Genomic DNA, 25,967 nt, shown 5'->3' on the forward strand with positions numbered 1-25,967 from the left:
CTGACACAGACAGCATCAAACTTCTGGGTAAATCATCTTTATCTTTATTCTTTAAAATTCAGCAGACATGTTCTATCAGACCCAGGAAAGCAGGTGCAATATAACCGAAAAGTAGAATGGCATCCATGGCCTCGGCGGGTCTCAGGTTGGCCAGGGAAAGAGGTGTTCACATAGAACAAAAAGAAAAGGGTAGATATTAGAAAGTATTTTAAGGGCCGGCCTGTGGCTCACTCGGGAGAGTGCGGTGCTGATAACACCAAGGCCACGGGTTCGGATCCCATGTAGGGATGGCTGGTTGGCTCACTGGGTGAGCGTGGTGCTGACAGCACCAAGTCAAGGGTTAAGATCCCCTTACTGGTCATCTTTTTTTTTAAAAAAAAAAAAAAGAAAAAAAGTATTTTAATAACTGCAACTAGTTTCTCAAGGCTCTAGACCAATCTTCAAAGTAGGAGGCATGCTAACCCCCAAGGAATGTGCAAACAACCTACTGGGATACAAAAAAAAACAAAAACAAAAAAACCCCAAATTGGCATTTCTATTTATACCATTACCTCATAATTTTCAATTTCTGTTATTTGTAATTTCAGTAATTATCAACTGTATTAATACAATAGCACATGTATGTAGAGAGAGAGTGAGTGAGTGTGTGTGTGTGTACAACTACAGACACTGGAAAACATTCCCTCTGAGGAAAGTAATACTCTCCTTTAATTAATGTCTTCTGAGAAAGGTACAATTTTGTCCATGCTGTGAAAAAAACCTCAATATTTACAATCTTGCATATGAAATCACACAAGTGATATAATTCACACAAGGATAACCACTTAGAAATGAGAAAGAAGGGCCGGCCCGGTGGCGCACTGCTGTAGTGCGCCGCTTGGGAAGCGTGGCGGCGCTCCCGCGGAGGGTTTGGATCCCACATACAGACCAGTTCCCGCTCACTGGCTGAGCGAGGTGTGGGAGCAACACCGAGGGCTGCGATCCCGTTGCCGGTCCCAGTCCGGTACGGGGGCAACACTGAGGGTTGCGATCCGTTGCCGGACATGGAAAAAGAAAAAAAAAAAAAAGAAAGAAAGAAATCAGAAGATTTGAGGAATGCAGCCAGAAGTTAGTTTAGGGGAGGTTCCCACACACTGAGATCCTTCCAGAACTTAACTCACAGCCTGTCCCTCCTCTGCTCAAAACCTCCCAGTCTCTCCCATCTTTTTGAGTCTTACTTGGTTCCTGTGCTCCTTTTTGGACTTCATCTCCTTGCGCTCTCCTGAATAAGGGATCATTCAGCTCCAGCCACCCTGATGTCTCCTCAAACACACTCCTCCCCCTCTCCCCCAGGGCTTGTACACGGGCTGTTCCCATGGTCTAGAAAGTTCTCTCCACCAGGGGTCAAATGGCTCCTCCTAATTGTACTCAGGTCCCACTCAAACATAAAAAATATAAAAACTCTCCTTTCCCACCATCTCTTTCTACCACCTTCCCCTGCTTGATTCTCCTTTATAGCATGTAATATCAACCAAAATATATTTATTTGTCCAGAATGAATAGAATGTAAGGTTCATGAGAGCAGAGACTTGGTTTGTTCACCATTGTACCTCCAGGACCCAGGCTGTGCAGGGCATATAATGTGCATTCAAAAGATATTTGCTGAGAGGAGTGAATAAAGGAATGAATAAAAGAATAACTGAGACCTGCATTGACATCACCCCCTTTTTAATATTTCTACGGTCAGAACACAAAATAATCAAAGTTCTCTAAACTGCACAAGGGAGGCAGGGAATGAATGAATAAATGGATATTTAACTGCTGTCTATAACATCTGTGTTTTTTTTTAAATCCTTTAACATAGCAACAATACCCTGAACAAATGATAAAATGAAAACTTCCTGGTTTTTTCACCACAAAACCTATCAATCCCACAAACCTGTACATACCTCTGACTTTCTCCTGTTACAGTGGAAGATGTGTCCCAGCTCCAGAGGTCCCCTGGCTGCACCCATGTAGCAGATCTCCCCACCCCAAACCCCAAGCATCTTCCAGGGCATTATCCCCTTTCTCTAGTATGATCAGCTTTTCTCTACTACCCTCACATCATCCCCATCAACATACAAACAGGTTATTAGAGTTCTCCACTTTAAAAAATGATAGATATTTAGATAGATATTCCCTGGCGTCAGGTTGCCCCTTTTAATAAAGAGTGCTGTGTTTATCACGTTCTGTTTTTTCTCACCTCCCACAAAAAATCCAGGCAATTCAATCAGACTTCTATTTCTCCCATCCCCACCTTTCACCCCAGGACTGTTTGTACTAAAGTCACCTACAGTCAATTCTGAGTCGCATCCTTCTTTGCAGCATCTGACACAGCTGACCACACTCTCCTTGCTAGAATTTCTTACCTTGCTTTCCAGAAACACCGGATTGGCTGGGTGTTTTCCTCCTCAATGGATGCAGTGCTGGTTCCTCCTAATCCTCCATGGTTCAGCTCTGGACCCTTGCTTTTTCCGACTGTTCTCACTCTCTAGGTGACTTCTTCCAGCCCGACAACTTTAAAGCCCATCCATTGCTCATTTCTCCCAATCTGTGCCTCCAGCCCTAGCCATCCGATTGAACATCATCACTACCCTTGCTTTTTCCGACTGTTCTCACTCTCTAGGTGACTTCTTCCAGCCCGACAACTTTAAAGCCCACCCATTGCTCATTTCTCCCAATCTGTGCCTCCAGCCCTAGCCATCCGATTGAACATCATCACTTGGCAGCCAAGGGACATATCTTGATTCCACTCACCCCGCTATCTCCAATCCAGGTTTTACATTTAATTCTCATTCTTTCACAACTCCATATCCAAGTCCTGTCCTCATTACCTTAGGACAATGTGACCACTTCTTACCACCTCCATACCTACTAAAGAAGTCAATCATTTCTTGCTGGAATGTCAAAAGGTCTTGTAACTGATTTCCCTATTCCTCTTCTTGACTCTCTATAGTCAATTCTCCACAAAGCAGTCAAGAGTAAGTTCTTAGAAAACAAACCAAATCCTGTCACTCCCTTGCTCAAAATTCTGAAAAGTTTTCTCATCATACTCAAATTAAAAACCAAACTTCTTACCATGGCCTACAAGGCCCTGCATGACCTAGCCTGTTCCCAGCTCCCACTCCAATCTGCACATGGTCTGTGCAGGACACATTCCACGTGTGTTGTCTGAGTGGATTTAACAGCGTGTGAAGTCAGCTAAGAAAGAGACTAGGAAGCATGTCCAGAAAAAAAGTGCAAATGTCTAATCAGTCGGGATTCCAGGCTTTGGTTTCCCTCTCAATTCTGTATCACTTGCTGAATCTGCACTTTCTCTCCCATCTCAAGCTTATACTTGGCACAGTTCTCCATGCCATAATAGGGTTTCATCAGACCCTGAACTTCAACCTCATCCCTTACCTGCAGTTTCTAGCATCAAAGTTCTTAAAGAAACATCAACAGAAGAGGTTTGCATCAAGTAGGCAAATCTCCTACTCTGTTTTTCCAATGAAACTCCTCTCCACTGTGTCGTAAGATGTGCCAGAAATTCCAACAGAAAAACCACACAATCATGCACTCTGTCCCTAAACTTTTCTTTTCCCCAAGTCAAGGCTTCAGAGGAAATAAAAAATGCCACTGCTTGTACAAATTGTAGTAAGTTTATCACACCTATTACCTTTCTGATTTGTGTCCTTGGAATTATTCTATTACTTCTACTCCTCAAATCAATTTCATCAGGTAAATAAGAAATTTGCAGAAATTTCTAGAAAGCACAACTTATATATATGTACATATACATACAAATATATTAACAAATATGGAAAACTGAAATATATGACATTTATACTACTCTCAAGACTGACTCACACCATAACTTAATGACAGTATCAATCCTCAGGATTTCATTTTCTTATTAGGTCCCTATTTGAATCTCACTCCTTTTATTAATTATAGAAGTTCCTTTTTAAAAAATCTTAAAGAAAAAAACAGAAAAAACATCAGAAGGAAAAAAAAAAACTATGTCAGATCCTGCTTCAACCTCATCATTCACACCTTATTGCCAGTTCCAAGTATCTAAGAAACACGTACAGAAAAGATTCTCTCTAAAACCAGCTTTACCGATAGGCAGAAAAGACGTCTGCCTAAAAGGTGTGATTTAAGCCACCAGGAAAGCTCTTAGGCCTCTCCTCCACCAGTCTCTACATTTGAGTTCCATACCTTGGGCCTTTAAAAGCCTACTCTTGATGGAGTAGTGGTACCATCTTAAAGTCACCGTAAGGGTTATTCAGTGGACTGCTAGTGGAGGGCAAAGCTCTTGATAAATGGGGGAAAAAAAATTAGGCCCTAAGTGAATAGGAACATATCAGAAGGTAAAAGAAAGACACAGTTCAAAGGAACTTGGCCAAGGGAATAAAAGCAAAGATCCGTCTGTTTTTGGATGGCTGACCGTTTATTTATCTCACTCTCACAGACCTATACTTACTCCTCTGCAGAAAACTCCTTCTCTTGGCCAATCTCACACAGGTTTTCCATAATTTGAAAATCACTATCCCAACATGGCTGGCCTTCTGCTTATTCATCTTCCTTATAGTGCAAGACAACATCAAGCTCATTACTTGGACCATATTAAAATGCTATGGAAGGGCTGACCGGTTAGCTCAGCTGGTTAGAGTGAGATGTTATAACATCAAGGTCAAGGGTTCAGATCCCTGTACTGGCCAGTTGCCAAAATAAAATACAATAAAATGTTATGGGCTCAATAATCAAATATTAAAGCAACTGATACATAGCAAATATAACATATAAATTTAGTTTATTCTATACTTTCTGAATATTGCGAAATGTGTTTATTTATAAATATTTGGGCATATTTCCATTCCTGAGCAAGAAATGTGTCCATGTTGCTTGCCTTGTAGACCACTGTGCCATAAACCCCACCTACTCCACTCAAACACAGCAGACCTTATCAAGAGCCCCATGACCACTCTACTTCCTAAACTCCATGACATGACTGTTCTTTCTCTTCTTATGATTCCAGGTAACACAAAGTTCACTGTAGAACCCTGTTAGTGTACCAACTACAAAGCTAATTTATGGGCCCAGGATTTAGGTCAGCAGCATCCCAACCACAACAGGGGAGGGAGCCAAGTTCTGTCCTTCAAACTCTGATCTACACAAGAAGCAACCAGAAGAATTAGGAGGTCTTGAGTAGCTTTAAAGCATCAGTTCAGATTATTGTACTCATTCCAGCAAGGCCATCAAATGCAAGAAGTGTGAAGACTAAATGGATGCTGAAAAGGAGGCTCTCCTAACACAGCACTAATCACCATCTAACTGCCCCTTTCCGCAGCTAACTTGCTTTTTGGCTTCGCAGCTGCAGTGTGGGAAAGCAGGCTGGTCCAGGACTCACAGAGCACCACAGAGAGGGAAGACCAGCCAACCAAGTCCTGGGTGAGAATGGTATTTGCCCTAATGTTTGGTGAGGTAACTACCAACATCCCTTAACCGAGAATAGCCAGTAACAGGAAAGCGATATCTTAACACACTTGAGGAAACATATTTTGAGCCTAGGAAAGGCCAAACACACATTAGGAAACCTTAAGAACAGAACATAGTAAAAATCCTTAAACATTGAAAATCACTCCTCTCCTAGATCCTGTTTGTTTGTGCTGTTGTAATAAATTCCTTAAGCTTTTCCTTGACTCTGTATACATATATGTGTGTGGATATGTTTAAATATATATGTCTATGTGTGTTTATAAATACAAAATTATACATTTATGCTAAATTTAGTGATTTATGGTTACTTTTAATTCTCTTTTGTTGTTTACTTGTTGTTTCCTGCACTCCCCCAAAGGGTACTTTGAAATCTCTCCAGTTTTTACAATTAAACCTAACCATCTGGACAAAAATCTTCACATTCACTAAATTAGTCACAGATTTTGTGGGTAAGCTGAGAAAGTAAATGCTATGCTCAGCGCTAGGATTTAAACCACATCTACCACAGCAAAACACTCTCTTTCCAATAATCTCTCCAATTACGCACGCACATTCAGGCTCAAATAACGAGGAGGCAACTGTACCTCGTTGTTCAAAATTCTATGTACAGATTGTATTATTCTTTAGATCCTGAAGTGAGTTACAACAAACCCAAAATGAAATTCTTCAAAAACATTTCAGAATTTATTTTACAGAAAAAAGATAAAACAATACCTATTTTTCACCACCATTTAACTGCTGCTGGTGTGTTATGGCAAGTTGCTCACCAAATTCAGAAGCTATTTTAAAAGATCTGTATTTATGTGTTGAATACCAGCAAAAATGTGATTTGAATACCCTGGGCATTTCCTAGATTTTTCAAGTACAAAAGTCTTTGAACCTCTTCAGAGTTTACTGTAAGTGTCAGAAAAGGAAAATTCTACGTGTTTAAGACCTCAGTACACTTAGAGAGCTGAAATCCAACATGGGCAAGTGATTCTGTATTGTTATCCAATCACCAGTACATAACTGTAGATATTACAGAACTCCCATCAATCTAAAACTGCACAGGATTATCTGCTGGAAGTAACAGCTGTACTAACTCAAGGTAAATGGAAAACACTGGTTTCTACAAGGAAATAATGTACATGAACGTACAGCAGGCTTATGGATCCATATGCTACCCTTTTAAAGGAGACTTTAAGCCTTTAATATAAGCTAAGATAGAAAGTATTAGACTTTGGTGTAAGCAGATTTATATAAAAATCATTTTCAGAGTGTCTTAGGTTAGCGTTTTTCCTTTCACATTTTATATGAGCAACAAAAAGGATCCACTTAAGCACACAGAAGAATGGGTTAGAGAGGAGGAGCAAGACACAAGAGGAACTCTTGCTAATATTAAATTTTGAGGTCAGAAAGCTCAGCACCTACTGCCCATTCTTTATGCTACATGTGAACACGGAACAAACTTGCCAAAATAGAGGGTGTGTTTAGATGGTGCCTTTTTAAAATCCTCAGAAGCATTCATATGGTGAAGGCACTGATAATTTGGTAAAAAGTTTCCTTTCCAGGAAGGATTAAAACTATAGAGAGATTTCAAGTTTGCACAGCCTATAGGCTGTCATAAATATTGATAGGAGCCATGTTTTTCATCTTTTACTTTTCTTCCGGTTTGCTAAGTAAACCTATTTTGAGCACATATTAACATTTAAACAACAACCAAAGAAATCAAATTTAGGTGAGCATTTGCAGGGTTTTACCACTCTGGTAAAACATCATTCTTTAAAAAAAAAGTGTTTTTACAAATGTAGTCTACTTATGACTATGATGGTGCTAGGTTTTATGAAATTTAAAAGTTTGGGGTTTTAAAAATTATGTTGGATGCTCACAGAAGTACAATCCAGTCTCTTTTCTCACTAAAATAGAAAATATTCATAGAAAAGCATCAGGAATAAACAACAGCACATTAAAAAGTCACTAGTAGTTTGACAAGACTGAAACCATTTAGACCAAATGTTTTATACCCTCTTTGCTTCCCAGTTCCTACAATCCTCCTCCTGTTGCTCACCCCTCCCCAGAAGAAATAGATCTGTAAAATGAAGCTATCAGCTGTGATTTGGACATGAAATCATGCCATTTCGAAAAGATCATGATGTCAAAATAATAGTAGCAGAATTTAAAGTAAGGAGAAAAACAAAACAAGATCACCTTAAACCAGTTAAGATATTTAAAAGTTCAATTTATCGAATATACATCAAGTAATAAAGAAGTGATTTTAATATTAGAGAAGGTATGACCTTTTTCATAGGCAAACAGAATACAAAGACATCATGTAGAAACAATACTTCTAACTATTCTGAATTATCAGAAAAGGTGACAGTTTATACACAAAAGAGCAGTTTTAGAGAGTTTCGCTCCCTCGATTAAGGTAAAAATAAAAAGTGAATTGAGGAGTGTTTAGAATGATACTTATAGAAAACAACTAGAGATTTCCATAAACCTATCCATAAGATTAGAAGGACAAATCACAACTACAATGGGGGAACAAATGCATGACTTTCTGGTCTTCTGTTAAATATAATCTCATCCTAAAAAAAGATTTTTTAAAAAAAGAGACATCCTGACATTCAGGCTGCCAGGCAACAGCTCACCCCCAAATTGCTTCACTGCCATTACTGGAGAGTCCCTTTCTATTCAGAAACAGGCCACTAACTAATGAAATAGTAGGGAATTTCTGTAAACCGACCCAATTGTTCACAAGAATGCATTTTCTGGCGCTGTTGCAACAAAGGCTCTCCACCACCATCCTCTTTCCCACACTTTTCTTTTACTTTTTTACTCCCTACCTCCACCACCACCAACCACCACTATCTCTCATTCGAACAAATAGAAAAATTCAGCAACAATCTCCTAGCCCCTCTTTCAACTAGAAGAACTGTAAGTTTTTAGCTCCCTGAGCAAGCAGCAAAGAAATAACACAACCTGCCTCCCCCTTCCTCCCCTCGCTCTTTGCAACTTAAAAAGTGCACTTGGCCAGGCAGTTTTCACCATTAAACAATTCATTCTCCTTTTGCCTCCCCTTTGTGGAAAAAAAGGGGTAAAAACAGTTGAGCATGATCACAAAACATAACACTGGGCATTCAGTTTCTGTACCTTACAGCCTCATTCTTTCACCTCCTGGTCCATTGGATTTGGTGACCGAATAAGTCTTAATCTATAAACAAATGATTTGCTCTACAATTAAACCATTCATTCTTTTAATTTTTAAAAAAAAATTTTTTTAACTGCTTGGCAGCTACCCAACCCAGAGACTTCTAGTTTCTTCCATTATTTGCTCTACAATTAAACCATTCATTCTTTTAATTTTTTAAAAAAAATTTTTTTAACTGCTTGGCAGCTACCCAACCCAGAGACTTCTAGTTTCTTCCATTATTTAGCTCTCCCAATGGTTAAAAGGCAATAAGCTCATTTAGAGTTTATAAAACTGTGCACCATCAACAAAAGCATGTAATGCTTCCAAGATGCACAGTGGCTTCTACACACACAATGAGAAGCTGTGTGTAGTCTCCCCCCAAACAAAAATGCCCGGACCCAATTAAGCACCCTGGGGGCCTTCAAAGCAGTTATGCTAAGTTGCAAATACAGCAAGATCCACTTGAACTCCAACTGTCTTGTGTGCTTTTTCTCCCAAGGTAGGGAAAAAGCTGGGGCAGACTGACCTCATTAAAGGGTAATTAGTGAACCCCGGGACTTGAGGGGCTACCACAATCATGCCTATTGTGAGCATTCCACTCTGGAGCCACTATTTTTTTTTTTTAACCCAAGATGTTTCTGCCATCTGAAAGACCCACATTTTAAGCATTTCAATCTGGTTATTTTTTTTTTTTCTACTACCAGTCATTAAGTAAGAAGAAAGGAAGCAATCCTAAGAGCAATCCTACTTCTTTTGTGAAATTCTGGCATGGCTAAAAGTAAGTTTTTTCATAAAACATTTAAATAATTTATATCCTACATATAATAAATAAATAATGTAAAATAAGTTATGTTTAAACAGGGTGAAATAAATGCTCCACCTTCTGATCACAGAGATTGAAAATAGTATATAAAATGTATAAATCAATCAATGTAGGGTTTTTATGATTATATATGACAATGATGTTGAAAAAAACAATTGATGCATACATTTACATGTGAATGTGTTACTCAGAAACTAATACAGAGTGATGTGATCAACATAACCACTTTACTATCAATAAAATCCTTCACACCTCTTTAAAGCCCATTATTACTGTTGATATCAATCTGCCAAGATGCTTGAGGATTGAACTCTACTATAAAATGCACCAGTAAATTTCACTGTTTACATTCTTTAATAACTTAAGAGTACCACACCTTTCCGCAAATACTAAGCCAGAGATCCACGGCCTTGGTACTAAAATTCTCCAGTACTTGAGAAAGTAGTTTTGTTTTTTGTTTGTTTGTTTGTTTTCTTGGCGGCTGGCCGGAGAAAGTCGTTCTTAAGGCAAGTAATAAAATGGTTGTCTTAACTTGACCTTCTCAGCAACCAAGATTTAAATAGCTCTAATATTTACATATGATCAGGCGGATAAACATCTTTGTAAAAAAAAATCACTGAAAAGGAGAAAGCAGAGTTGGGGTAATGATCTCCTTCAAAGTAGAACCACCCCAAACCCCAGAGAACAGTCCATTCTCCTAAAAGTGAATTATGTAGGGAAAAGGGGGGACTAAAGTCACAGGAACCCATCGATTTTGCCCACTGCAGCACGACAGCTCCGGAGGCTGTGCTCCAGGGACCTATATACGCAATCTTGTAGGGTACACGTTAATGCCCGTAGTGACATCTTTAATGCTGCCTTTGCATTTGTCAAGCCAATTAATCACCCAATTCACTTATTTGGGTTTACAGCTTTTGAATATCGAATGAAAGAATTTTAAAGTGTGGAAGTCTTTGCGTTTTAGCCAAATTTACTTAAGCTATATTTAGAAGTAAATTGTGTGTATTTGTGTTCTATTAAAACACTGCAGCGGGACCCCTCCTTAGCCAAACGTTTTTGTTTTGTTTATTTTAGAAATGCTACAAAATTTATTTGTATAACTTAAACACATGCAATACATTTTGGGAAATTCTGAAGAGACGGAAAAGGCTTATTATTAAGGGATGCGGGGACCCCCAACTATAGTTGTTTTGTTTTGTTTTAATATAATCAGTATATGAGGCTTTGAAAGAATGCAAATCCTGGAAGTCATTCCAAACAGTTGGAAACTCTTCCTCTTAAAGTAAATCCAAGGGCTCAAAAAATAAATATTCAAGAGCATTAATTTGTTTCTAGATGTGTGCGTGCAAGTAAAACAGCAGTCATAATGTGGAAATTTCAGTCACATTTTGCAACTAATTGGAAGCAGATTAGAATTCCGCCTCAGGGGAACGTTGTCAAACTAGAAGCGGGAGCAAATGAAGAAAGAGGTGAAGGCGTCGTGAAGAGCTGACAGATTTACAGCGCTCAGGGCCATAAACGGGTCCCGAGCGGGAAGGAGGGCGCGTCCCCGACTGCGCGCTCCCGCCGCCCCACCGGGAGCGCGCAGCCCGGGCACGAGGCGCCGGCGGCCACGCCCCCAGAGGCCTTGGGCCCTCCATCTGCTCCCACCGCGGAAACAATAAACGGGCCTGCTGAAGAAACCAGTGCTGCTGATAAGATATAAAACCTGGAGACCGATAAACTGGAGGATGCAAAAGTCAAAGGGAGAGACGGCTTCTTATTTTAAGAGTGGGGGAGGAAGAGAAAAGGAAAGCAGATTGTGAAGGATAATAGGGCAGTGGAGTAATGGAAACAGCTGCTCGCTTTCTACTCCAGTGTTTGGCATCTGCTACGGCATCATGGGAAAGGCTGGTGAAGGATTTGGGCAAGGAATGTAAATGGAGACAATTGGCCAAATGGAGCTGGATGCGGAAAAGCTCAATGGCTCTGTTTTAAAATCATGTGGCTCCCTTTGGGAAGCAGAAGCTAACAGTTTTACCTAACTCACATTCCACCTTCGGAGCAGTTTAAAGATAGCGGAATGTGAATCACCTTTCAATCAGTTACTTAAGATGTCACACAATACATCGGGATAAAGTCTAGTCGTGGGGGCAGCCTATATTTGTCAAAGTGTCCAGCTCATCTTCCACATATCTTAACGGAAAAGTTAAACAATACATCGGGATAAAGTCTAGTCGTTGGGGCAGCCTATATTTGTCAAAGTGTCCAGCTCATCTTCCACATATCTTAACGGAAAAGTTAAATTGAACTACTCTTCTCCACATTTCACTTACGTATTCTGAAAGAAAAAAAAAATTTTTTTAAATCACCAGTGCTTGCTTCTGAACAGTGTCAAGGGACAGTTTCTATTTGGTGTGCCTCTTTTCCCCTTGGCTGAAAAGATTCAGTTCTAATTTCATTTCCATCACAAAAGAATTGGCAAAGAACTAAAACACAGGAACACATAACTAAAGTGCTGCTGTGCTAGTCATAAGCCTATAATAAAGCACAGATTTGATAGCATTATCCATGTACTGTGGTGAACCACACACAAATAAACAGTTCTCTGTGAAGAATGAAAACCCTAGGCTTCAACCCTTCCAATTCAAACATTATTGTTGTTTTTAACATGAGCCATCCATAAAATCAGCCAAGGAGGTGACAAGAAATCCAAGAGTAATCTGCTCTGGCTATGCACACTTTGCAACAAAAAGGAGATGCTTTGCAACTAACTCATCCTGATGGTATTTTAGGTGAAGAATGGGTAAAACTAAAATGTAGGCACAGAAACAAATGGGACTTTTATGCCAACTGAATCCAAACATGTGGTGAGTGTGGTCACCAAAAAAAAAAGTACAGCCCTCCAGCATAAGGAAAGCTTGCTAACCTAACTAGGAACAACTCAGACACGACCTTTGAACCTTCAGTGACAAATGTGGAGGACAAAAAGGTACACCGAAAGCAGCCAGAGGGCCAGATGTGCTTTCCTAAGAAATCAAATCAGGAATTTTCTTTAATCAAAATGACGAACAGTGACTTCCAGGAGTTTATGAAAGTGTGACCAATTGGAACTTTGTCGTCTGTTGCTAATTGAAGCATATAAAAGAGTCCATTTCTTAAAACATACTACGAACACTTTTTTTTTTTTTTTTTTAATTCACTGCCACATGACAAAAACCAGAATCAAGTTGACTGGTAGAAGATCAGTGCAACCAAAGACCAAGCTATTATTTCTAACTGTCAGGGGAAGGCAGTAAAATTGCTACCAGGTCTCCTTAAGTTACCCTTCAATAAAAAGAAGCCATCAGGGAAATAAGAGGAAAAGAAAACACATCAAAACCTTAAAAGTCCCTTTAAGTAAAATTATACGTCTGTGGAACCATGCCATCTGCTCTCTGGTTAACATAATAAGCCAATTCCACAACCTAAATATCTGCTTTCTAAAATCATTATGTATAACACAAAATACAATCAATGTATTTTTATTTACTCTTTTAAACTGTAAAAGCTGCATTCATATGGCATTATTGGAATATGCCTAAATGTCCCTTGTAGGCACATTTTTCTTAAGGTGCTAGTTGACAATGAAGATTCCCAGGGGGCAGAAAGCTCAGTGCCTGAGCTAGAATAGTCACAGTGAATAATAATCAAACTGGTTTTGGGGGTGGGGATGAGAAAGAAGAGAGAGTAGCTTTGAAAAATCAGCAGTAGTATTTGTTGACCATTTCGAGCCCATTTGTTCTAAGTGAAACACGCTTCCCTTTGAGTTCTCTATTACAACTATAATATATACTTAAAAATTTACATTTAGCTTCACAGGGCAGGAGGGGCGGGTGCGCCTTTTGAATACCAGATGAGATCCCTGTGGTTCAAGGCCCACTAACCCATCAAAATATAAGTATTTGCTTTGTGATCATTTCAGTTCTTCAGGCAAAACCTATAATCTCTTCTACAGCATTCCCAGAAGTATTTCTAAGCAAAATTTTGCAAATATGCAGAATTCAGCTTTAGAAGCAAAGTGCCAGTCTCACCCTGCCAGCTCTCAAAATAACATTAGATTTCAGTTCTTCAGGCAAAACCCATAATCTCTTCTACAGCATTCCCAGAAGTATTTCTAAGCAAAATTTTGCAAATACGCAGAATTCAGCTTTAGAAGCAAAGTGCCAGTCTCACCCTGCCAGCTCTCAAAATAACATTACAAACAGCCCAACTGCTGGTCAATCAACTATGAATAGTTTAACAACCTTTCATTCAGTTGGAAAAAGCTTTGTTCCAAATGCCAAAACCTTTAGCTTAAATTAAAAAGAACTTGCAACAGAGAGCAAGTAGTCACTAGTGAAACTTCAGCTGGGAGACAGAATTGGACACTGAGGAAGGAGCCCATTTACTGTGCAGCAGAGTGGAATGTAAAATCAATGGTGACCTTTTTTTAAGGAATAAAGCCCATACTAACTTAATACTCGCAATCCAACATTTATATATGCAATTACATTTGTATACACACGCCTATGAAATACTAGTTACAGGGCATCAATATGGTCCCTATATTTACTTACTCTATAATGACAACCTAAGTCATTACTGAGGCAGGGATCTCACCTGTTCTCTTTCCCTTTAATCTTAAATGATGTAGAGACTAAGATGGTATTATTATCATTTACTGACAACAATCCTAGTGAAGAAAAATTACTTCCGTTATGATGTTGCTAACAAGGATAGCCCAGTATTTCCTAGGTTCCGGCTTCCATGGTATACAAGAACACTGTACAAGTAACTTAGGAATAAACTGTTTCGTATTCAAGCAAAACCCTTGATGTTCAGATCGCTGGCAAGTACAGAGTGCTAGCAACCAAAACTATGTTGTACTACAGTAATTACTAGGAAAAACTTCCAGTGCTTAATATTAAAGAATAGAATAACATGATCTTTCCACCTCTTCTACACCTCTAGTATGTGTTCAACATGGCAATTATCTTCGTTCAAGAAGCAGAGAGTTTAAACTGCATTGAAACTCAATTATACCCATGACTTTTTTCAGCATATACTTCAGGAGGCAAGTTTCATCACATTCAAATCACTGAGCAAAATCTTTTTCCTGATTTATAAAAAAAGAGATTTTTTTATTCACCTCCTATGAGACATCTTCAAGTATTACAATGACTTCTTTTTTAGCTTTGTACCCACTTTTTCACTTTATTAAAGCAGAGGGATGGCTGAGCAATGTTGAAAGACAAAGAGGGATCCCATCTGATAAAAACAGTTCAACTTGCAACTCTTCCAAATGTCATTACCATGCAGCCTAGAACTGCCACCATGTTAAAAAAAAACAGATCACATACTTGTTAACAAAAAACACATTACTTTGCTACTTTTAAGGATGCAAAGGAACTAGGAGTAGTAGATTTATGATTTAAGTGCTTGTGGCTAAAATAGCTTTCCAATTATCAAGGGCCTCTTAGGAAGAGCAAGAATGCATTATGTGTTAATGACCACAACCAGGGGTCCCTTTCTCGACTCTTTTGTCAGAACCCGAGCAGATCCTCCCCACAGCTTCACCATTAACATGTCTGTTTCCTGTCAGCCCACTCAGAGATAATGTCATTTATCTCAGGGAGGCACAAGCCCAGTCATTAGCTTCAATAAAAGACCTCAAACAAAGGCCGGATAATGTTTTACCCAGGGCTCTAACTAAACCCAGAACCGAAAATCTTAGCATCTAAAAATCAGACTCAAAAGTTATCTTTAAAAGGATATTTTCTCGTTATCAACAGTCCCACACTACAGCTCAGAACAAGAGCAAGGTCTGTGTACAGTAAACACCAGTCCACGGCAGTATCGCATACAGATTAACCAATAAACGCTGACCAGAGTTAGCCTGTGAGAGCCTTTTTCTCCTCTGGCCCCCAGGGGGAAAATGGACAGAATAATTCAGGTACTGACTAAACAGATCTTTGAAGAACTGATCCCTTACTGTGATTGCCTGCAGGAACTGAGTAACCATTGTAAAGTGTTCAATGGGTAGGCTTCTGGAAATCTTTTAAATAAAAGTGGAACTGGTTAAAATAAATGTAGGAACATGTGTTTTCACAGTGTTGCTCATATTACTGCAATTTCGAGTTTCTATGAAGTACCAGGTGAACTTTTTTAAATTAAAAAAAAAAAACACACACACACAGACACCGTCAAAATTGGAGCAAATCTCAGCCATTCAATCCCTGTTTTTCATGCTGAAAACGAAGAACAGATGGTACTTTCCATGTTGTTTGAATCTGGTTATTGAACACCTCTGTGGTTAGGGAGATTTCTGCTTAGCACTTTCAGCATACATTTCATTTACCAACTATAAAATGCTGCTTAGGAAAAATAAGTCTTTATAACACTCTAATTAAAACCATCTTGCAGCCAGGCAATTTCACTTGAAGAGCATTCTTAACCTTATGACATTTGGACAATCAATCCTTCCCCTCCCCCCATTTTACAGACTATCTGCAAAGTTATTACAAGTTGCTAAACATTATTTATCTCCTTTAGCACAATCTTGATCAGTTGTGCACATTTTTTACCTTCTCCAGCAAACCCAACAGATTTCAAATACTAAACTCAGAATTCAGTGACAGACTGATCACACAAATACTCCAAGCGCCATGGGTTCTCACAGAAAACTTCCTTGGGGAAAGGAAAGCCCCTCTACACCCACCTCAGAAAGCCCTGTCACCCCTCTGAAGAAGGCTACAGAAAAGTAAGGAGCTGGATCAATGCTGACTGGGAGCCACCCTTAGTTACCAACGTTTTTAACAGCTAAATCTCTTATGTAGCTTTCAAAACAGTTTGCTGTCTGACAACAATGGACTTTGTTCTTTAATTATAGCAAGTGACCCTTTTGCCCTTTTATTTCACAGTAGATAAACTGCACTCTCTAAGCAGAATTCGTAGGGGCACTATATTTAGGAGGAAAAAAGCATATTACCCTCAAAACTCATTAATCAAAATATGTTCCTAAACAGATCACACTCACTTAGAAAACGTGCCAGAATTCCCTCATGAAATGTAAAAAGGCTTCTACGAGAAAATAAAATATAAATGAACGATATCCTTTATAGACAGGTCCATTTGTAGATACCAACTTTAGGATGACAAGGACCATCTTAATGAAAGCAATATATTACAGAAATAATTCTCTTCTCTGAATTTGTAATGGACAAAACCCTAAGATACAACTACATGACCTCCTGTGCCTTTCATTTCTATTTGTGTCAGCTGCTTTTAAGAATTTTTCTACATTTTTTTTGAATTTTCCAGGGATCAAATAAATCCATGTATTCCGTATAACTTTATTTAGCCCAGCCAAATGCCTCCCTATCTGATATCCTACTAAGGAGGATACATACAGAAGAGCTTCAATACAAGGCTATTATGCTTCAAAAGAAAGGAGGGGGAAGGTGGAGAGGTAGGCTTTAAGAACTGAAAGCCAACCTGTCAAATCTACTTATTCAGACATGTCACTGGTGGCTTAACCACAAAATGGGCTATAGGAATATAGCTCAAACATCTTAGAATTATGGCATGTTTTGATTTTGTTCACGTATTAAGGGAGTGGCGACTTTTACAACATACTTGTGGTTTCCCCATAAAGGAGTAGAACACTCATTGATTTAATTAGGTTTCATAAGGTCCAATTTATCATGTTTTACATGACTTTGTGTAGTGAAGAAATAGAATAAACAGACCAAAAATAGACATTTAAACATGCTGTGAAAATTAACCAGTGACAGCGAGTCTTATGAATCTCCTGCGAACCTTCCAACCAGGAAAAACAAAAAACAAAAAAAACGCACACACATACTCTCCCCTTTGGTTTTCACATGTGCCCCCTCATAAGCCACATCTGATTGCTGAAAATTAATCATCTTCACTCTTAAGGCACTTACTCTTCACAAACCCAGATAATCAAGCAAGGCTGAAATTAAAATATTGAATAAAATGTCAAGAAACCTTCTCGATATTGAAATATTTTGTCAGGGAAAGCTTGTCCTACTAAATCTTTACTTCCTAAATACGAATCCTTATATCATTAGGAAGATTTTCTAAATTGAAGCCTAATTTGACACAACCACTATTTAGTAGAATTAGAGTTACTTCCCTGGGTGGCATGCACGCAAGAGAGTGTCATATCTGCGTGCCAAGGGTGAAAGTATTCTTAAGAGAATACTTTTTGGGGTGGGGACAGGTGGGATGGGTGTGGAGAATAAACCCTAAGGAATAGTGTTTGAGATCCTGAGCCAACACCCCAGCTTGACAGAGAATGGCCAACATTGCAGGATCCAAGCCCTTGGAAGCCATCCCTGAGGGTCCCCCTGCCAAGTCCAGTGGCTAAGGTTCTTCCTCTCTGTAGGGCCAGGAGTGAATCTGGATGCAATGTACTTTCTCTCCTCCCTGCCCCCCCAGACCCACCATGACTTGTTTGCTCTTCATTTATGTGACTCATATTATCACATTGATAACTGCTCTGACTGAAGATGAGTTGCATGTATACGAATAATTTAATTCTTCCATTCTTCATCCAGTTTCCTCTGTGATTGCAAAGTGAAAAGAACACAAAAACTGGAGAACCAACACCACACTCTAATCTCAGTTGCCATGACAGCAGCCTTTGAGATACTGAAATGTTCCGATTGCCAGCTAAACAAAATTGTTGAATGTGAACATTTGGCTGGAAGATTAAAAGGCTAAGGAGAATGCAAAAGGGCAGTACCTCCCACATTCCAAGCAGCCAGTGAATCCAATCAAATGGCTCTGACTCTTTAACCACAGCCATTGTGAGCACTGGCTTAGGGCAATTCATCGAGATAGTTAAAGCAGATTAGAACCACAATTTGAAGACTATTGGCAACAAAAGTAAATGCCCTACTGTACTAAGTAGTGAGATGATTTCAGAATGCCTTTTAGCAGAAATTAGGTGAAACTACACATTGAAACAAAAGAATCAAAACCTGGGATGTTTAAAAATTCATTTAAATTCATCAAAGAAAAATGCTGTCTGATCAAGGGGATATGAATAAGTATTAAGAGGCTTTTTGCTAGTTTGGCATTATCTACACCTTAATGTACCTCCATCAACTTCTAAAATCAAAACTTTATTCTTATATTCCAACTTAAATCTTGAACACCCAAAAACAAAAATATAAAGGTTTAAGTAGAGAGCAGTGAATAATTTTACACAGAAATAATTACCCAAACACTTATTACCACCACTTACAATTCTGATCAAGTCAGAAATAGCAAAAATCAAATTATTTAATAAGCATGTTTCCAAACAACCATGCCACAAACAACATGATAGATGTTGCTCCTGCAAGGCACGATCTGTAAAACTAATCTAAAGATTAATTTTACAGAAATATCACTCACACTCCCAACTCACAACCAACCTGCCCAGTGGACAGAGCACCTTCTGTTCCCAGACCTTATTCAATGAACAGCAATCGCCAGACCAGTAAGACAGAGGCCACCACTCCTAAGCAGCTCAACACTGGGGGCAATTTCTCCAAGGCAGAGCCTAAGAACAGACCTTAAGACAATGACAAAGATGGGAGGAAGGGTCCAAATGGCCTAAATCAACTATCCACACTTGCTCAAATGCAACACATAATTCTAGTATTCCGCTTCACTCTTACTGTCCACATCCCCTTTGGCTCTGTCTTCACATTTCAGGAACATCAATCCACCAAGTCTGTTTCACGCTTCTTACCAACCTTCCAGATCCCCAGTTAAGCTAGATATCCAGGTAATAACTCTTAAATCTCCAGCTAAGAACTGGGTGAGGGAACAAGAGCAGAGTGCTAGCAGCCACCAAAACCGTCCAGCTTCTCTGCAGTTAGGAAACTAGTGACCCAACACACCAAGCTTGGGGTTTAATTCAGGACCAATGGCAGGCACCAATCCGAGGATATCCTTTGACAACTATTTTGGAGAAAGTAACAAAAAAAAACAAATAAATAGGACGAGGTGGAGTACTAAATCAGAATCCTCAACATTCCTCTCCAGGGAGAAAACTTGAACCCACACGTAAGGACACATTACCAGCAATACTAGGACATATAAATTAAAACAGAAGACAGTTCTCCCTTAGGGGAGAAACCAGGACAAGAGTCAAGTGGGTGCATGAGCCGGTTTTCCATTAAAAGCACACCGCAACTTCCTGACTGGCCAGAAGCCCATCTGCAGGGCAAAAGGTACTTAGAACACTCAGGCCCTCCCACCTGGGGACTCAAACGCTAGCACCAGAAGCAGCAGCAGCAGCAGCAGGAGCAGCAACAGCAAAGGCAAGAGCCAAACGCTGCACCCAAGGAAGCTCCCTCGCGTCGAATGTGAATGTAGAAGTACATATCACAGAAATCTCACAAAGAACCAGAAAGCACGAAGAAGTGTAAGGCACACAGAGGCACACCCCCACACCCCCACACAAATGCACACAGAGGAGAGAGGGACATCTAGGAAGGCGACTTTATCCTACCTTCTCAGTTTTCAGTTTCTTGATTCGCCTGTGGCTGTCCTCCTCCTCCTCTTCCTTCTTTACCAACATAGAGTTTCCCATGAGCCCTGAATCCGGGGCACTTTTGCTAACTTCCCCTGCAGCGGCGACGCTGCCACTCCCAGAGCCCCCGCAGTGGAAGGGGCTCGCGCCACCTCCATTGCTCTTGGCCCCAAAGCCATAGAGGTGCCCCCCGGAAGGGGCCTGGCCGCCACTGCCATTCTGGTGGCCCTGCAGCAGGTCGTGCTTGTCCTTCCTGGATTTCCCTGCATCCTTATCCCGCTTGGCGCCTCGGCTGCTCTGGCTTTTACCTGGCTTCTCCTCTTTGCTTTTTCCACAGGAGCCTGCCCCCGCGGTGGCAGCGGAGGTGCTGGTGCTGGTACTATTGGTGTTTGGGTTGCCGCCGCCGCCGCTGTTCACACTTTGACCCAGCGCTGAATTCATGCCAGTTGCCTCTCCAGGGCGCCCTTGGACTTCCTGCCTCTTGCCCGTGCTGCTGATCTCGGGAATCCCGTACAAGGCAGCAGAAGGCAGAGATTTATTAGCATCCTTAGAAGTTTTACTCCTTTTCACTTTTGATTTGCTGGTCTCTTTGTGTGAATTCCCCTGGGGAGCAGAGGGCTGAACAGAAGCAAATTTTAGGCCATCAGCTAAGGCTGCGGTAGCACCGGCCCCACTGGAGGCCGGACCTCCACAATCCTTAGAGTTGCTGCTGCTAGTGCTGTTGGTAGAATTATTCATCTCAAATTTCTGTCTGTCCTTCTCCAAATCAGCGTCCAAATCAATTATTAAATTTCCAACCCCGATTTCCCAATCATCGCCACTGTCATAAGTATCAACTGTATTTGGATCCACACCTTTTCCTGCAGTAGAAATGTTCACTGACATCCTGAAGATGAGCTCTCTAGAATAAAAATCCGATGAACTTTCCTTTGGAGATGAGGGGACATTCGTTTAGCTCCGCTGGGCTTTCTCTTAAAGAAAAAAAAAAAAATCTTCTAATCTTCCTCTTCTTTTTCCTGCCCCACGAATGTGTCCAGGGATTTTTACACCCTTCAGTCCAGGTCCACCTTTTCCTGTGAAGGGGGGAAAAGTCGAATATTTCTTGTCTGGGTGTTACCAGAATTAAAAACGATTAATATTGGGGAGTCAGTAAGGGGTACAGGGAAGGATGGAGAGTAAGGTGGCTCATGTATTGTCTCCACAGTCCAATAGCAGGTTTAAAGGAAAATAACCAAACCCAAAAAACATACCCATGACAGTAAGCATCTTACGATAGCTAAAAAAGAAAATCCCTTTATCAACAACACAAGGATAATCACTTTTTAAAAAGCATTAAAATATCTTAAGGATTTGTTTCAAGTTCAGAAAGGATTTTGTGTGTTTTTTTTAAGTTTAGGATTTCTGTCTGGCACATGTGATAGCTCGACCCCAGAAACACAGCCTGAACACTCAGACAAGAGGGAGGAACATGGCTTTAAACATCCCTAAACATGTCCTAGATCTTGCAATTTAAAAGACCAGACTCTGGAAGTTCTCTGAGGCTAGTTTGCAGAATGAGTTTGCTAAATTTTCCTTATTTCTAATTTTAGTACTTTTTTACAAATTGTCTGGGCAATCTGGTTTTTGTTCCCAGGAAGGAACAGAAAAAACAACCAATAATCCCCCACACTAATGCATGCCTCCCTCCTCTCCTCTCTTCCCCAACACCTTATACAATTTTTGAAACGTACATACACATGTCTTTAAGAGTATTTCTCTATAGAAAAGACAGTGTTATATAAAAGGTTAAATATCTGCCTTTTAAGAAAAAAAAATTACATCTAAACAACTCGACATATTCCTAGGTCACAGAATTACTCAGTCTGTTAAATATGGTGCCACTGACTGTACAGGGAAACTGATTAAGACATACACTTTAAGTGATCTGCGCCAAGGTGGCCTCAATGACCGCAAATGAGTGTGTGTTTGACAAAGAGCAGTTAAAACGGTTTTTAAAGGGATCAGCCCCTTTTTAACAGTTGATTGTCAAGAAAATAAATAAATATACATATACATACACACACACACACAGACATTGCTTACCTTTAATCCTTTATCATTTTTTAATTAGGCCAGCAAATCAAAATGCCTTTCCCACTCCACTCGGCAAACAAGCCTGTGCCTCATTTTACTTAAACACCAAATGATCAAGAAGGAAGCAACCAAATAACACATCTCAGCCAGAATAATCACTCGATAACATTATTCCACCTCCCCACCCCCCCTTTTGGCAAACAGATCAGGAGTCCTTTTCTCCTTTAAAAAATGTGTCACTGTACAGCTGGAAGATAATGTTTCACATTCACAACAGAAGCACCAAAGGTTTTTTTTCCTCTTAACGAGCATCGAGAATAATAGTTTTTTTAAAAAAGAGAGAGCTTAGAGAAAAAAGTTTTCCCAACTTCTCTTTTCCGCCTTCAGTTCCAGACTTCAGAGTCACCGTGATCAGTAAGTAATGATCCCATGTAGCAAACCTACAGGCGTCCGCTAGTAACAAGACAGAATGTGCTAACATCGGGATAAATTAGTGAAAGGGAAGAAAGAATAAGAAGAAAGGACTGAAAATCTGGGCTGGATTCCGCCTGTTAGTCGGGAAGTGGCATTTTTCCGCCCGTCCTGACAGATTTGATTTCTTGAACTAACTTAAGAGAAAAGGAGGGGGAATGAGAGGGAGACAGGAGGAGGAGGAGGACGAGGAGGAGGAGAGGGTGGGATGAGAAGCCAGGCTGGAGTAGGAACAGAAAGGTGTGGAGGGGAGGGCGCCGAGGACTCGGTGAGCTGACGCTCCGGTTCCAACAGCCGCGCTCGGGCCGGGGGCGCCGGGCTGGGTGGGTGGGGAGAATAACGCCCTTAGAACGGGCTCAGCCTTCGAAACCTAGAGGACGTGATGTTTTCCTGTTTTATGTTGTTTTAAGAAAAAGGAACCCAGTTCCTACGATCGTCCCCCGAGGGGGAGAAAAACCCTCTGTCACTCATGCTAATCAGTCATGTGCTAATTCAATAATTAGAGTCAAAAAAAGATTTTTTTTTAAGGCGACCTTTTTCAGGACAGTTTTACCCTCTTATCCTAGCAGCGAACGGTGCGTCTCCCTTTTATTTATTTTTTACTCTCCTCCTCCTCCTCCTCTCGCCCCCCCCCCCTCCTGTGTTTAGTCAGATGGCCTCGGAGCTTGGCTTAGTATTTTTAATTAGCTGGCGTTTGGAAGCTAAAAGCAGTAATGAATTGTTGATGGATTGGAAGTGGAGAGTCGCTTTGCTGGAAATGTCGGAGCTGGGAGGGGGGATGGGCGAGTTAGCAACAACCAACCATCTAAAAGGAGCGATTTTGTTACAGTGCAAGCCTTTCACATCACGTGAGGATCAAGGGCTCAATTGGTTGTCGTGAGAACAAAAATGGTGACAAGCGTATCAAGAGAAGTTACAAATGCTTCACCCTCCACTGAATAAAATTCACCCTCCTTGGGTTGTTGTTCTAAATGCAAAAGCCAAACCCTGTAACTAGTTCCTCATTTCAATGCATAAAACTCGCACATTCCCCTGCATGAAGTCCCCGCTAAGTGCTCTATAGAGACACACCACGCAACCGTACTTACGGTCTGTATTGGATCGAGTTGACCTTTTCCTTCTAACTGCATTGAATGTGTTTGGTTGCAGCCGCTTTATTTTGGAAATTATAATCTCTTCAACAAATTTATTATTAAAGAAGATGGACCATCAAATGTCACAGACCGTCCTGTGTATTTTTTATAAAAGCAAAAAAACAAAACAAAACAAACAAAAAAAAATCCCCCTGGTGCACACACACAACAAGCTTGTTCTGCAACACTGAAATCAGGACTGAAACACAACACACACACACAGGGGGAGTGGAGTAAACGGAGCTCTCAGCCTCTATACCTGAAAGGGACTTTTCTTTGTTCCCAATGCCCTTTCGCATCCGGCCAATCGGAGAGCAGCTTTTATGAAACTGAGCTCTTTCATTGGCTAGCTGCTTTCTCTTGGCTACTGTAGGGGGTTGAGATATACACACGTATAAAACACACACTGAGAGCGAGTGGGGGTGCGGTGGGGGGTGGTTGTGGAGACAAAGCGTTTTATTTTCCAACCAGATTGAGGTTGAGAAACCTCCTGCAGTAAGAAGGGAAAAAAATGGTGCACCCCTTTCAATCACTACATCATTCACATAAAACACTTATTTATTAAAACAAATCTCAAAAAGGCTGCGAGGAGAGGATGTCGGTAAATACAAGTTTGATTGTGTTATCTTGGGGGAAATAATGTCTGATCGCTCGGTGGCAGGGGGAAGCCAAATGAGCCACTAGCGCGTAGCGAGGAGAAAAGAGGGAGGCTGGCGTGGAAATGACTGCGAGCGTTTTCCTGGCTTCCCTTCCTTGTTGCAAGGACTCGGCAGCTGAACTCCCAAGACTGATTTTCTGTATTGCAGCTTCTGGCTTTCCACCCTCCCCCACCACTTTGCCCTTTCTGCAATTTTTTTTCCCTGTGTCTCTCTTTTTACTCGCTGATTAAATAAGAAAAATCGATCTGGGGGTAAAGGCGGCATTGGGGAAACAAGTAACCCTTTTGTTTCCAGTCTTCTGGGCTCCAAGCACTGAAGTGTGAACGCTGGCAACCATTTAACCAACACTACGGGAACGGTGCTTCCCGGGAATTAGTAACAAATCTTTTCCACCTGGTGTTATGCGGATCCAAAAAATAAAATAAAATAAGGCCCCAGCCAACCGTATTAACACCTCGGGACAGACATATTTTTTAAAAAAAAATCGATTTGTGGGAGATAAATATGGAGATTAACCCTTTAAACAATCTCAGTCCGCATTTTTAAACGGCCGGATTGTCAGAATTCTCCTTCCCCCAAGTCTTTAACCAGGGGGGTGGGGGGGGGAAGGTGTCTAAATCCTCTGAATGCTATATCTGCAATCCACAAACACAGAAATATTTTAGAATTTATTGTAGGACAAATACCAGCAAGTTAATGGGACTCTGAGATCATAGGATAAGAGAGGTTAATATGAAATAACAAGTTTAGTATTTTACTATAACAGCTAATATATTTAAGCTAATATATTTATATATATTAAGCCTTTAGAGCACGTTTGATTTTTGTTGTTGTTGTTGTTGTTTTTTATTGTTTTATTCCCGTTATTTTTAGGAGCTATAATATGGAAATTTTGAAGTCAAAGGGTGAATCATGATCTCAAGTTTTAAGGACCCAGTACTGCTGGGATTGTAATTTCTACATGAGAACTGCAATTTAAGAATATGTCTTAACTGAGTCAAATGGACATATAGAGTGAATTAGTGCTAGCAGGAGATAGCTGATGACGTAAATATTCAGTGATGTCTTTGTATTTTGTAGATCAATAAAAATATGTCATGTTTTAAGTAATGGCTCTTGACTCGTGTTTGAGCTTTTAATATAGTTAGTCCATTTAAAAAATTGCCAATTAGTTGTTTCACTACCCTAAATGAACTAGATTTGATTTACAAATAGTAATAAACAGCTATTTCCACCCTTACTGGGGTATATAAACCAGAGGAACGTGATGTATAATAGTCCTTAGATCTCCTTAAATCAATTTGTATTCAAATCAAAGCTGTACATTAACAAACAAAATGGGGCAAATTAGATATCCAATCTCCAGTTACTCTTCATTTTAGCTCTGATGTTTGTTTTATATTTTTGAATGTACAGATTTTACACTTGTGTATGGCCTATTGAGAATAACTGGGGACCATATGGTGATTTTTAACTTTTCTTCTCTTAGAAGAGTGGTTCCTCAAAGGACCAGATCACTCTTGGGCACTTCCTATGTCCCTGGGATGTCATCTACATTTCAGCCTTTGGAAGCCCATGG

The 25,967-nt window shown here is 40.2% G+C and overlaps 1 protein-coding gene across 2 annotated transcripts in view; it reads right to left on the bottom strand.

Moving 5' to 3' along the window:
• The window catches only part of ZNF608 (zinc finger protein 608), a 101,366-nt gene extending 80,363 nt beyond the window's left edge, over positions 1-21,003 (bottom strand). The window contains exon 1 of one of the 2 annotated variants that reach the window (XM_008582442.1): positions 2,391-2,471. Coding sequence is in view for 1 of the 2 variants with exons in the window: in XM_008582443.1 (XP_008580665.1) it covers positions 20,032-20,937 (906 nt within the window). In the remaining variant the exon portion in view is untranslated. Of the gene's footprint in view, positions 1-2,390; positions 2,472-20,031 lie in introns of those variants that run through there. The other variant, XM_008582443.1, reaches the window with a different exon arrangement.
• Between the last annotated feature and the right edge of the window lie 4,964 nt (positions 21,004-25,967).

The sequence above is a fragment of the Galeopterus variegatus genome, unplaced genomic scaffold (assembly GCF_000696425.1).
Source record: "Galeopterus variegatus unplaced genomic scaffold, G_variegatus-3.0.2 Scaffold2615, whole genome shotgun sequence".
Lineage (NCBI taxonomy): Eukaryota > Metazoa > Chordata > Mammalia > Dermoptera > Cynocephalidae > Galeopterus > Galeopterus variegatus.